Below are 14270 nucleotides of genomic sequence, written 5' to 3'. Positions count from 1 at the left end.
CGTGCAACAACCATTCCTGTCCCTGCTCTATCCACCTCTCTGAAAGGTCCACAACATCGAAGTCCCAGGTACAAAACAATGCTGCAAGTTTAAGTATCTTGTTCCAGATGCTACTGGCTTTGAAGTAGACACACTTCAAATCATATTCCTGCTTGCCAGTGCGCACTTGTAACCTTGAAGCCATATTTCTGACCACAATACTCCCAAACATCCTGATATAGTGAAGACTAAAATAATGACCTTCTTCAAGCTTTCATTTATGGATGTCTTTGGCTGTCACTATTTCGTTCCCGGACAGCTCTGTGAGATCTAATGGAACTACAATATACGTTCCCATCCCACTGCTAAATTAGTATTAGCCCTCCTGAAGAGCATGAGCAAACATACCCCATCCACCCAGGATTAGGTAGCCCTCTGGATCAGGTGTAGACCATCCTGTTTGTAGAGGTCCCATGTCCCCCACAACGAGCCCCAATTATCCAGATATCCAAAGCCCTTCCTCCTGCACCATCTCTGTAGCCACATGTTCAACTCCACTCTCTCTATTCCTCGCCTCACTGGCACATGACACAGGCAACAAACCAGAGATAACAACTCTGCTCTCACTGAAACCCCTACCCTAGCTCCCTGCTCTTCTGATCTAAATCGCCCATCCCCTTTCCTACCTATGTCATTAGTGCCTATGTGGACCACGACTTGGGGCTGCTCCCCCTCCATCTCAAGGATCCTGAAAGCATGATCTGAGACATGAATCGATGAAACAAAGCACCACTGGGCCTTCGTCTGACAACATGGGAAAATATGACTGACCAGTTGAAAAGTACGATCTGCACGGTCCATGTATCACCATGGAGAATCCCAATGCAATCTACTGTCCCTCATTCTGTTCGTGTAACGTTTCAAAATCCTTTTCTGCTAAAGCTTCAATGCGTGGGCACCATTCAAATCACCTTGACATGACCATGTACCTCGCCCACATAATTTCCTGCAGGAACCATTATTCTTGCAATTATTCACTTTCGGATTGAATCGTCTGTTGTACTCAGTTTTATTTGCATGATTCTCTGTCCCATATCAGAATATTCATCTGAATTGCTCCCAGTCTCACGCACCCATTCCACAAAATCCCTTTAGTGCTTAATTCACCATCATCCCAGAGGGCCATCAGCTCCTCCCACACTGGTTGAGATCACTCTGTGATTCACTGTGCTGCAGACAGGGGACAGTTTTAGACGGCAGGGCGTTCTTGGTAATCTAAGCTGGAAAGAGCAATGGCTTGATGTCAAATCCGAGGGTCTGAGTTTATGAGAGTAGAATCCTACCCCTTCATGTCAAGGTGACTTGAATGATGCACAAACACGGTAACAAATTTGACTTGTTTTATTTCATTGATATGATTAATTTACAAAACATCATTCATGAGATATGTTGCATAACTAAACAATGTTCACTCTTTCTTGAAGTATCCAGCTTGGACATAGAGAAATTAAAATATAAGGGACTTTTATTTCGGATCATCAGAACTTTCGGAGGCAGAGAAGTACAAAGGAGTTGGAGATAGTGTTTACTTTCCATTACATTTTGTTTTGACTGACCAAACACAGGATAAATGACCAAGGGAGCGTCATCACTTTCTTCAGTTCTTCCCTGAATTTCCTTTGTGTGACAGTATAAATACACACGTTACTGCATGAACTCAAGTACATGAGCAGGTAGCCCGTTTCAGTGGCAATGTAGGCAGGAGCTGCATAATCACCTCGATAATGTGTAGTATTTGTAATCCTCGTAGATAAAAAGCTCACAGCAGCTGTCAGCCAGAGAAGAATAAAACTTCCCGATATCGTGAAGAGTAAAATAATGGACCTTCTTCGACTTTCCATCTCTGGATCCCTTTGACTCTGACTATTGTGTCCCCGGACAGCTCTGCGAGATCTATTGGCGAGTATAATACGCCTGATGGTCAAACAATTAAATGTGAATAGCAAAGAAAATGGAAGCAAAGTAGTTAAAATACTTTGTAACCAGGAGAATGCTGTACCCAAAGGAGAAGTGAAGAAGTTCAACTTAGTGCGACAACCCCACTCGAACTGATCAATTACCTTTTCAGGTTCATGTGCAAACAAATAGGGTATGTTCTCCAGGCAAACCAGGGCGGCGGTGATCATTATAACTGCAGACGCTGTTCTCACTCTGCAATATTTTCTTTTCAGACTCTCACAACATATAGCTACATATCGATCAAATGTGAACAAGATTGTGGACCACACTGCCAGGTACAGGTTGACTGAGTTCATGTAATTATTGAACTTACAAAAACCAGTGTAGGAAAGGAACGAATTTGGAAAGTGATCACTGAGAATATGATAGACAGTAATGTTGATGATCAATACCAGCAAAGCTGCTGTTGCCATGGCCATCATATAGGCAGAGGTACATTTGGAAAGGCCACAATTTCCCCTGGAGAGAATTATCATTGTCATCAGGTTTGCTGTAAGATAAATGAATAAAAGTCATAAAAGGAATCAATCGCAACAAAAGTCTGCAAATTTTGGGATGAAATACGGAAATGTTTGGGACTCAGAATTTCATGCAATGCATTTTCCTCATATGAGTAATGAAAAGTGCACTATGGGATAACAAATCATTGAATACTCAGAATGGAGGGACTGATATAGACAATAGATAACAGGTGCAGGATTAGGCCATTCTGCCCTTCGAGCCAGCACCACCATTTATTATGATCATGGCTGATCATCCTCAATCAGTATCCTGTACCTGCCTTATCCCCATAACCCTTGATTGCACTATCTTTAAGAGATTTATCCAACTATTTCTTGAAAGTATCCAGAGACTTGGCCTCCACAGCCTTCTGGGGCAGAGCATTCCATACACCCACCACTCTCTGGGTGAAGAAGTTTCTCTTCAACTCTGTTCTAAGTGGCCTACCCCTTATTTTTTAAACTGTGTCCTCCGGTTTGGAGCTCACCCATCATCGGAAACATGTTTCCTGCCTCCAGACTGTCCAATCCTTTAATAATCTTATACATCTCAATCAGATCCCCTCTCAGCCTTCTAAACTCAAGGGTATGCAAGCCCAGTTGCTCCAATCTTTCAACGTAAGATAGTCCCGCCATTCCGGGAATTGACCTCATGAACCTACGCTGCACCCCCACAATAGCTAGAATGTGTTTCCACAACTTTGGAGACCAAAACTGCGTACAATATTCCAGATGCGGTCTCACCAGGGCCCTGTACAGATGCAGAAGGACCTCTTTGCTTCTATACTCAATTCCTCTTGTTATGAAGGCCAGCATGCTGTTAGCATGCTATGTTGGCTTGTTTCCAGCATCTTACAGTAAATTTCTTTCAACTTATTGAAACTCCATGATGGACGTTGCATTTGTTCAGATACTAAGACTGACAGCCAAATCAAATCAGTGTCCCTATGCAGTTACTTGTATTTACCATGCTGGAAAATTAATATGCTCAATGCATCACAAAATTGATTCCAATGGTTCTTAAACAGACTCTTTGAATCGCCAGACTTACACGTTGTGAATAACCAATACCATATATAAATGTTATTCTTCAAACTAAAGACTAAACAATTTGTTAATAATATATCAACTTAAGCAGAGCATTTTTTTAAACGAACTGATCTAACTAATGGTTGAGTTTTATTCCCATCCTCTCTAGTTACAGCTAGTGCTGTGATGCCAAGACAAACAGTCAAACAGGCATATTAATGAATAAATGAAAAAGAAAAACACACTAATGCAATTGAATGGTCAGCTTGTTTTAGCTGTTTCTACAATCTCCATCAAAGGTGATTGACTCAACACTGACATTTTTTACAAACCTCCATACCCACACAGCTAGATGGATTACACCTCCTTCCAACCCACCTCCTGTAAAAATGCTATTCCTTATTCCCAATTCCTCCACCTCCACCGCATTTGCTCCCAGGAGGACCAGATCCACCACAGAACACACCCGATGGCCTCCTTCTTTGAAGACCAAAATTACCCCTCCCACGTGGTTGAAGATGCCCTCCAATGCATCTCAGCCATGCCCTGCACCTCCACCTTTGAACCCCACTCCTCCAACCGCAACAAGGATGGAGATTTCCTCATCTTCCACCCCACGAACCACTGTATATATTGCATCATCCGCCGATACTTCTGCCACCTTCCAACGGGCTCCACCAACACAGCGGACTTCCCTCCCCACCCCTATATACTTTCCATGAAGACTGTTCTGTCTGCGATTACCTGGTCAGGTCCATGTCCTTGAACAGTCCACCCTCCCCTCCCAGCACCTACCGCTGCCACTGCAAGAATTGCATAACCTGCGTCCACATCTCCCACTCCACCTCCGTACAAAGGCCCAAATGAGCCTTCCACATGAACCGAAGTTTCACCTGCACAGTTCATTTACTGTATCCGTTGCTCTCAATGCAGTCTCCTCTACATTGGGGAGAATGGATGCCTACTCGCAGAACACTTCTGAGAACATTTCTGCGACACCTGCACCAATTAACCCCTCCGCCCCATGGCTGAACATTTCAATTACCCTTCCCACTCTGCCGAGGACATGCCGGTCCTTAGCTTCCTCTACCGCCACTTCCTTGCCACCCAAAACCTGGAGGACGAACTCCTCATCTTCCACCTCAGAACCTTTCAACCCCACGGCATCAATGCGGACTGCACAGTTTTTCTCATTTCAACTCCCCCCCGCCACCTTACCCGTGTTCCAAACTTCCAGCTCAGCACCGTCCTCATGACCTGTTCCACATGTCCAACTACCCGATCGACCCTCTTCTCCAACCTATCACCTTCACGCCCACGTCCATCCACCTATTGTATTCTCAGCTACATTCTCCCCAGCCCCACCCACCTCCCATTTATCTCTACAGCCTGGAGGCTCCCTACCTCATACCTGATGAATGCTTTTGCCCGAAACATCAATTTTCCTGCTCCTCGGATGCTTCCTGGCCCGCTGGGCGCTTCCAGCACTACTCGAATCTTGACTCAATCCTAACTAGTCTCATAGCCTGTATCTCAGTATTCTCCTCGACAATATTGTCTTTTTCTGTTGTGAATACGGACAAAAAAAATCATTTAGCGCTTTCTCTATCTCTTCTGACTCCACACACAACCTCCCCTGACTATACTTGATTGGCCCTAACACTTACTCACGCCATTCGATTGTTCCTGTTATACCCAATGGAAAGCCATTGGGTTTTCCTTGATCATATCTGCCAACGAGTTGTCATGTCCCCTCCTGGCTCTTCTTTGTTCTTTCTTCAGGTCTTTACTGGCTAAACAATAACTCTCAAGTTTCATATCTGAGCCTTTACGTCTCATCCAAACAAAAGCCTTCTTCTTCCACTTAACAAGACATTCAACGTCCTTCATTAACTATTGCTCCCACGCTCAACAACTTCCTCCGACTGACGGACACATACTTATCAAGGACATGCAGTAGCTGTTCCTCTACAGTTTCCATCCCCATCTTTTGCATCCTGAATCTTGCCTAATGGCTTTGTAATTGCTTTTCCCCCAGGTATAACTCTTGCCCTACGGTATATAACTAACCCTTTCCATCACTCAAGTAACCATAAACAAATTGTGGTCACTACCACCAAAAGCTCACCTCCCTCCAAATCTAACACCTGGCCGGGTTCATTGCACAGAACCAAATCTAAAGTGGCCTCGCCCCTTCATGATTTCTCTACATACAGTGTCAAGGAAACCTCCTGTACACATTGTGCAAAAACTGACAGATCTAAAGTACTTTAACGATGCTATTACCTGTAATAATTTAGAAAATTAAAGTCCCCATTAACAACTGGTATGTCACTCTCGCTCCTATCGAGAATCGTCTTTTCTATGCTTTCCTCTCTAACTCTGGAACTTCTTGGAGTTCATTAGAAAACTCCCAAAAGCGTGACCTCTCCTTTTGTGTTTCTAGCCTCATTTCAGATTACCTCAGTAGACTTGTCCTCAAACGTACTTTCTCCAAATGTAACACTGTCCTTGAGTAACAATGCCAAACACCCCGTCCCCTCTTTTATCACCTTCACTGTTGTTAATGAAACATCTAAATTCCAGAACCTGCAATAACCACTCCTGGTTCTGCTTTACCCAAGTGTCCGAAAAGGCCAGAACATTGAAATTCCAGGTACCTATCCATGTTCAAAGTTCACTCACCTTATTCCGGATGTTCCTGGCATTGAAGTAGACACACTTCAAAACAATTTCGAGCTTGTCGGTGCCACCTTGCGACCTGGACAACTTAATTCGGACCTCACTACTTCCAACATCCTGTTTTCTCGTACTACAATTTGGGATTCCATTCCAACGCTGAATTTGATAAATCAAGCCCGGAAAGCGTTACAAATTCTTTCATGCTCCCCAACGCCCCTCCCCCCCCGCCTACTGGATATTGGTACCCCTCTGGCCCAGGTGAAGACAATACCTTTTGTGGAGGTCGCACCGAGACCAGAGAGAGCACCAATTATCCAGAAGTCCAAAACCCTCCCACCAGCACCATTCCCATTGCTGTGTGTTCAAAATCCTCTCTCGCGCTGTTCCTTGCCTTGATGGCACGTGGTACGAGCAACAAACCAGAGATAACGACCGTCCTTGTCTGAGCTCTGTGCTTCCAAACTAGATCTCCGAATTTCTGCCCTAAATTCCCATCTCTCTACCTACCTGTGTTGTTGCTGCCTCTGTAGACCACGTCTTGGGTCTGTTCCCACTCCCCCTCAAGGATCCCAAAAAGACGATCAAAGGCATCACAAACCCTGGCATCTAGGAGGCAACACACCAACCGTGAGTCTCTCTTGTTCCCACAAAACCTTCTGCCTGTTTCCCCCTAACTGTGGATTCCACAATGACTGACGTTCTGCACCTCTTCCCCCTTCCCTTCTGAGCAACAGGGACAGACACTATGCCTGAGACTCATTGGTTCCCTCTGGTAAGCCCCCCACCCAACAGTTCGAGGAGCTGGAGTTGGGTGCACTCCCACAGATGCAGCGACATTGGTTTTGACACTTATCTCCCACATTCAGCAGAAGGAACATTTAACTGCCCAAACCTCCATTCCCACATCACCCAAAATTTATCCAAAAACCGTCAATTCACACGTATTATCAAAAATACCAGTCTGTACCTCTAACTTTCCCCCTATCCATAACCTCATGTTGCCCGAAACATCGATTTTCCTGCTCCTCCTCACCTGCTGTCCAGCACTACACTCTCAAGCATAACATCACGTACTCTGCTCTCTTGCATTGCATAAGTATTTTAAACATGAAAATTGTGAATTAAAACAAGCAGTGAAGAATAGTACAAAACAAATTGATTAATTTGTCACAAAGCCATATATGTTTCAGTAATGTATTGTCATGGAATGCTGATGAAGAGGAAGTTCTGTGCATGTGTCACTGACATTGGCAGAGAAGGTCAAGAGAGTGATTTCTAAGTCACCTCAGTTAATTGCTATGGACAGGGAGTACAAGTGCAAGCAGGTTATGTTCATGGTGTGTAAGACACTACTTCGGCCTCAGCTGGAATATAGTCTTCACTTACATCTACCGTACTGTTAAAAGGATGTGAAGCCGAAGAGGTTATTAGAAACTCCAAGAAAAGTACTAGGAGCAGGTGGAGGCCATTCAGCTCCTCGATCATGTTCCCACATTTTTAACCATGATATCTAATTCATCGCTGTCTCACTTTGCGGCCTACTCTCCTGAGCCCAGCAGCACATTCCTCACTGCAACTTCTTTCGAACCCTTCCATAAACATATTATTTGTCCCAGCGTCGACTGTGCAATGTGAGTCTGAATTAAACTGATTCATGGTTCTTTCAGGGAAGAAGTCCTTCGCATGTGGTTTTAAACTGATCCCCCACTTGTCCAGAAACTGTGGACTCTCTTCTCGACTGTGCCAGCAAGAAAATATCCAATCGACAACTACTCTGCTGATTCCATTTAACTTTCGATATGCCTCAATTAGTTCTCCCCTCAATCTTTTAAATTCAAGAGAGTATCAGATTGAACCACTCAGTTTCGCTTCTAATGACCAAACCCTCTGGCATCAATCGAGTGAATCACTTCTGACCTGCCGCCAAAGCAACGACACACTTCCTTAGGTAAGGGGTCCGAAATGTTAAGCAGTGATCCATGTGCAGACTCTCTAATGCCTTGTATAGTTGCAGCATCACCTCCCTATTTTGGTACTCCATCACTTTAGCAATAAGTGAGAATTTTCCAGTTGCTTTATTGCCTGCCTGCTCGACCTGCGAGTTGGAGGTCACCAATTTGTTTACAAATGCAATCCAATTTGAAGGACTGAATTAACTTTCTTGCCCCTATTTTTCATGTGTCTAACGGATCTTCACCACGCATATTGTCAGAGACTGTCACAAAGCAGTAGCAGGGTGTCAGACATCCCTTTCTGCGCTGTGACAATTCAATGATTGCATGAACAACAGAATATTACTGACTTACCAGGAATGCCAAAGGCTGCTAGAATCGGATAGTAAATTGTCTTGATCTGTATAATTGTTGGCTGCACCATTCTCGGAAGAAGTTTGGAAATGCAACCAGATTGTTGCATCCACTTGCAACGCACTTGAGAGCAATCAATCGTCCTTATTTAAAGGTGAACATGTTCCCCGTTGAGGACAAAATAAACGTGATGCAACACTACCAGAACAACGTTCACTGAAGAGATTTATGCTGCCCCATTTCACTCAGGTGTTCATGAGGAGATGACGCAGCTTAATAAGAGATACACCTTTCACTAAAGTGAACAAATGGAATAACATCACAGAACGACAGTGATTGGCATACCCACAGAGGAACAGACATAACTCATGATTCCTTGTAATTGTCTTGGCTTCCTTTCAGTTCTAGTTAACGAGCCAAATCATTAAGCATCCTTTGTCTTATTCGTTTGGACAGTAACATAGACAGATGTGATTAGTCATGAACAATCGAGTCATTGATTATCGATTGTGGTGACCATCCTTTGAAAGTACTGGATGGTGCATGGCTACGCTTATTGTTGTACCTTGGTGACTACTTGTCCCAGGGATAGTACTGTTCCCAGATAGCTGTGAGGGTGGTGTCCTTGTGTATATTTAAGGCTGAAACAGATAGATTGTTGATCAGATGGGGAATCACGGCTTGTGGGGAGAAGGAGAGAAAAGTGAACATGAGGAGTCTCTAATCAGCCGTGGTCCTATAGAATGGCAAATAAGGCTAGAGGGGGCGAGTGGCTGATTGCTGTTGCTATTTCTTACAGCCTTCTGATATGGAACGCTCTTGAATTGCTCCTGCAATGAAATTAAAATACAAATAAGGACAAGACAAAAGATGTCGAGCAATATAGAAAAAAAGAGACTTATACAGAATAATGCTTGGCGTGGAAAAGGCAGAAACTCTATATTATGTGTTTCTTCAACGCTTTCCAGAGACACCAGCTTAATTGAATGTAAGATAAATATTCTAAATCCATTTTTTTCAAGGATAATTAACTGATCAAGTTCAACTCAAAGCTTTTCAATGGAACGTAATTAAATGATTTAGGAGAGACACAGCAATGATACAATTATATCAATGAATATTTTATTGATAATTGTAAATTACTAAAATCTTAGCAATATCTGATGTCATTCCCAAGTATCTATTGCACGACTGGCAACACTTTAATCCTGATGATATCGATAGTGGAACGTGTTTACCTCAATTTTGAGAAGGAAAGTCATGGCTTGACCAAGGTTATTAACTTTGTCAGACTCATCTGTAGGCAAATTATAAACTTCTCACAAAGGTAATCACTGCATTTGATGACTGAGCATGATATCTCCTTGCCCCTCCATAATGCACCCATACAAACATACATTCTAAAGCACACTATTGCAAACACTAACACACTGACTATTGCTCTGACTAAATAAAGTACTCTAACACTCTTACTCACTAACTACCACACTAGCATGTAGGTAAAAACAATGACTGCAGATGCTGGAAACCAGAGTCTAGATTAGAGTGGTACTGGAAAAGCACAGCAGTTCAGGCAGCATCCGAGGAGCAGTCACTTTAACACTCACAGACTCTGCTCCATACTATCCCAAACAAAATGACAATACTGAGAATTTCTATTCGTCATAGAGTAATGAGTAGATTAGATAATCAACTTTCACGATTAAGGATTCCATAACGAGGATACATTGTCTTCGAATTGGGGTCAGAGCATTCAGGAAAATGTTAGAAAGCACTTCTATACACAAAGGGGAGAAGACAAAAAGTCTTTCACAAACCGCAGTGGGTGCGAGATCAATTGCTCATTGTAAATCAGAGGAAGACTTTTTTGTTCAGCAAAGGTACCAAGGGAGTTGAGCCAAAGTCAAGTACATGTAATTAGGCCATAGATCAAAATCAACATTAAAATGGCCATGACCTCATTGAAGGAAAGTACAGGCTCAGGAGGCTGAATGGCCTCCTCCAGTTTCAAATCTCCTATGTTGCTTGAATTAACAATTCCACATTTGTCTTCGGCGCACTCTCAACATATTTGGTATTTGGGGAACCCCATGTCACACCATTGGGATCTCTGTTCCCCTAACCTGCTGCTGATACACTGTTATAAGAGCAGTTATACCGAATGATGACTCGTCATTTACTCAAGTTATGAAACTGGAAGCCAAACAATGCTGGAAGCCTACACTCATCATAATGTTGCAAATGCTCACCCATTACTCCTGGGACCGTGCACTTCCAACAGCTGTGATGCTATTTATGTGTCCCACAATCCCCTCTGCCATGCACACAATAGGATCGTGCTGTTATGGAGTTGAACCAAGCAGTTCCAGACTGGTCAATGCTGCAACATCGAGCACATCAAAGATTTCTCATCAATCTGTTATTACACAACGGCAGAGCAGGAGAGACTTGAACCCAGGACTCGTCGCTCAGGTGTACCGATACTGCCAATAAGTCACAAATGTCCGAAAGTAGGAAGAGTAACCTGTGCTCCTGTTTGAACAACTGCACCTGTTGCACACTGACAGCGACCGAAGTGGAAAGTGAATGAACACAAGTGGCCTCTACTTCTGAACCATGCTGAACAGATTCTGCTGTCCCTGAGGTCTGCAGCCCAACAAAAAGGTCCTTCAAACCATCAAGTGCAGGTATGAGACGATGATCCGATTTAGATGAGGTTGGAACTCACCCTGGTGCAGCCTTGACATCAGAAAGGCTGTTAACTTCTTGACGGTTTCCAATCAATCACTCCTTAATCTTTTCAAGAAAAAGGAAACTAGGAAACAAGGGACACTGTTTTCTGTTTATTTACCATGAGCTGGAATGGAGCAATATCCCAGTCCACATGGAAACAGGGAAATCCCTTTCCAGAAACTTTACAATTGCAAGATTAATGATGCACTTTCATCTGGCACATCAAGCAAGAACAACACTTCAGAACCAATTCGTTAAAAGACTGTCAATAACATTAATGATCAATTACCTCATGGATTCCTTTGAGGGATTATCTGTTAATCAACATGACAGTTGGGGAGTGTAATATTTCTCCCTCATTTTCATTAATCTCTGCAATGCTGGTCGATCCTGTTCTGTGTGCCACCACCGAAGCCAATCCAGATTCAACCATTCAAAATTCGCGCCAGCGCCCTACACAGCTTTGATCTCTTGGCTCAGCATCAGCAATCCCTTTGCTTACCTCTCGTACGTTTTTTAAAGTCGCTATCTGCACCCTCTCCATGGCTGATATTGACTCCTTACCCTTCTTCCTCAGCTCCTTTCAGTTCTGATGAAGGGTCATTTGTCTGGAAATGTTAAAGTTGTTTCTATCTTCACAAGCGTTGCCAAAGCTGCCAAGAATCTCCAGCATTTTCAGTGTTAGGTTGAGACCTCCATTATCCGCAGTTCTCTGTTTCAGTTCTGGTATCCTTCCATTGCTGTGCCCAGGTGCTGCTCTGAGGATAACACCTAAAACACAATGCATCCTTCTTTCAGGAAAAATAATAATGGACCAATCAACTATTCTCGTGATAAAGAAGATTTATTATCCAGTTCTTGCAATCATCAGTGTCCCTGGTGAGTGAAAATTATTTTTCATTGACAATTTGGATAAACTGCCTGAGGAGTCAGAAAGAACTGAGAAGATGGTAAAAGGGTCAGGTGGGTGGTGGCTTTGTTAATCACGGACAGTACTATAGTGGCAGAAAGCACATTTGATGATTCGTCTACTTAGGTAGTATGGGCTAACGTTAGAAAAAGGAAAGGAGAAGTCACTCTCTTGGGTGTTTTCTTTCAAAACCTGTTAGTTAACATAGCTAACTTATTCCAGATAATTTTCACTGTACACTTACCAAAACAAATACAAGACGTACGTTCTGGGCTGCCTCCTTAAGAATGTTTTGAATGATCTGTCTTGGTCTTTAAAGATTGGGTCTCATGTTAGATTTAAACAGCAAGTGGTAGTTGCTCGTGTCTTTATTTCGAATTTCAGTTTGGTTAGGTAAACAAAGATTGGGATAGCAATGACTCTTCCCTTCGGCAAGAGGTATCTGGAGGTGGACGATGTGACTTTGGAAGTTTGACAGAAGGTGAATAAGATCAAGCTGCAGGTGATTGAAGACAAGCTGGTATTTAGCTTTCTTCTAATGGAGGAAAGATGCGCTGATTCAAGCAGTAGCTCAGCCATTAAATTTGCTGGTAACACCATCAGGATCTATAGAGATGGCAAGAATTCAATTGCAAATGAACAACTTGAGTTACAGTCGAGAGAGAAGGAAAGGACAGCAGGAATGAAACCGTTTCAATTAAGAGTAAAATCAGAAGAGAAATAAGATGAACGAATGGCTTTAACAGAAGGAAAAGTAAAATAAAAAGAAAGAGAGTCTGAACTTCAAAATCTGACGCTCCGAAAGCAAAGTCAGCTAAAAAGGATGGAGATGAAGGCTGAAGGCAGGTCTGGTGAGGAAGAGAATGAGGATCAGCAAACCTATGATGGGCGAAAGCCTGAAGAGAAACTGTTTGAGCATGTTCAAGCATTTCCTGCATGTGATGAGAAGTAAGTGGAAACCTTTTTCATTTAATTTCAAAAAGTGGCTAAACAAGTGCAGTAGCCAGTGACCATGTGGATTTTGTTGATCCAAACAAAACTTGTGGGTCAAGCAAAAGATGTCTTCGCATCACGATCAGAGGAGGTGTCTGGGGTGGACGACGAGGTGAAAGATCCATCTTAAGTTCATATGAGCTTGTACCATAGGCCTGTAGGCAACGTTTCAGGAATCGAAGGAGGGACCCTGGTCTAACCTATATTAAGTTTGAAAGGATCAAACAAAGTAATTTCGATAGATAGATAAGATTAGATTACTTCCAATATGGAAACAGGCCTTTCGGCCCAACACGTCCACACCAACCCGCTGAAGCGCAACCTACCCAGACCCATTCCCCTACATTTACCCCTGCATCTAACACTACGAGCAATTTAGCATGGCCAATTCACCTAACCTGCACAGTTTTCGACTGTGGGAGGAAACCGGAGCACCCGGAGGAATCACACGCAGACACGGGGAGAATGTGCCAACAGTCGCCTGAGGCAAGATAAGGGCGTTGAAAATAGAGCAAAGCTACAATGTCCTCGGAGAGGAAATAGAAATTACATCAAATAAACTTGGACATCTCGACAAGAAAACCACTGGAAGGAAATATATAATGCTTAGATTAGATTTTTTTAGATTAGATTACATTACAGTGTGGAAACAGGCAATTTAGCATGGCCAATTCACCTGTCCTGCACATCTTTGGACTGTGGGAGGAAACCGGAGCACCCGGAGGAAACCCACGCTGACACGGGGAGAATGTGCAAACTCCACACAGTCAGTCGCCTGAGGCGGGAATTGAACCCAGGTCTCTGGCGCTGTGAGGCAGCAGTGCTAACCACTGTGCCACCGTGCCACTTGTATCGCCTTCATTTTTGAGCAAAAATCAATTATGTTTAATAATCACTGAATTTCTCATCTATCAAGCTATTTTATTCCTCGTTTTACTGATTTTAATGAATATCCAATCAGCATCAAAACAAAGTGATTTCAGAATCTTGAATTTATTTGGATTCTAATATCAAGCATCAATTAATTGTCATTAGAATAATTAATTCATAATTTGATTTAGTCTCTCTAACAAGCATAGTGAGGGTTCCATTTTTATTTGAGTCATTATTTCTTAGCAC

General features: G+C 43.0%; 1 protein-coding gene across 1 annotated transcript; it reads right to left on the bottom strand.

Annotated features, from left to right (window-relative positions):
* Positions 1–1574: 1574 nt before the first annotated feature.
* Positions 1575–8585, bottom strand: LOC148138357 (putative G protein-coupled receptor 139). The gene is made up of 2 exons (XM_087981649.1): positions 8516–8585; positions 1575–2488 (listed from the first exon to the last, which is right to left on the bottom strand). Exons 1-2 carry the CDS (start codon positions 8583–8585, stop codon positions 1575–1577), a joined length of 984 nt encoding a protein of 327 aa, XP_087837775.1.
* Between the last annotated feature and the right edge of the window lie 5685 nt (positions 8586–14270).

Source organism: Chiloscyllium plagiosum, unplaced genomic scaffold (genome assembly GCF_037043375.1).
Source record: "Chiloscyllium plagiosum isolate Xiang-an unplaced genomic scaffold, Cpla_swu_hap1 HiC_scaffold_40, whole genome shotgun sequence".
In the NCBI taxonomy this organism is placed as follows: Eukaryota; Metazoa; Chordata; class Chondrichthyes; order Orectolobiformes; family Hemiscylliidae; genus Chiloscyllium; species Chiloscyllium plagiosum.
Note: the sequence above shows the minus strand (reverse complement) of the source record. Positions and strands in the feature narration are given on the sequence as shown.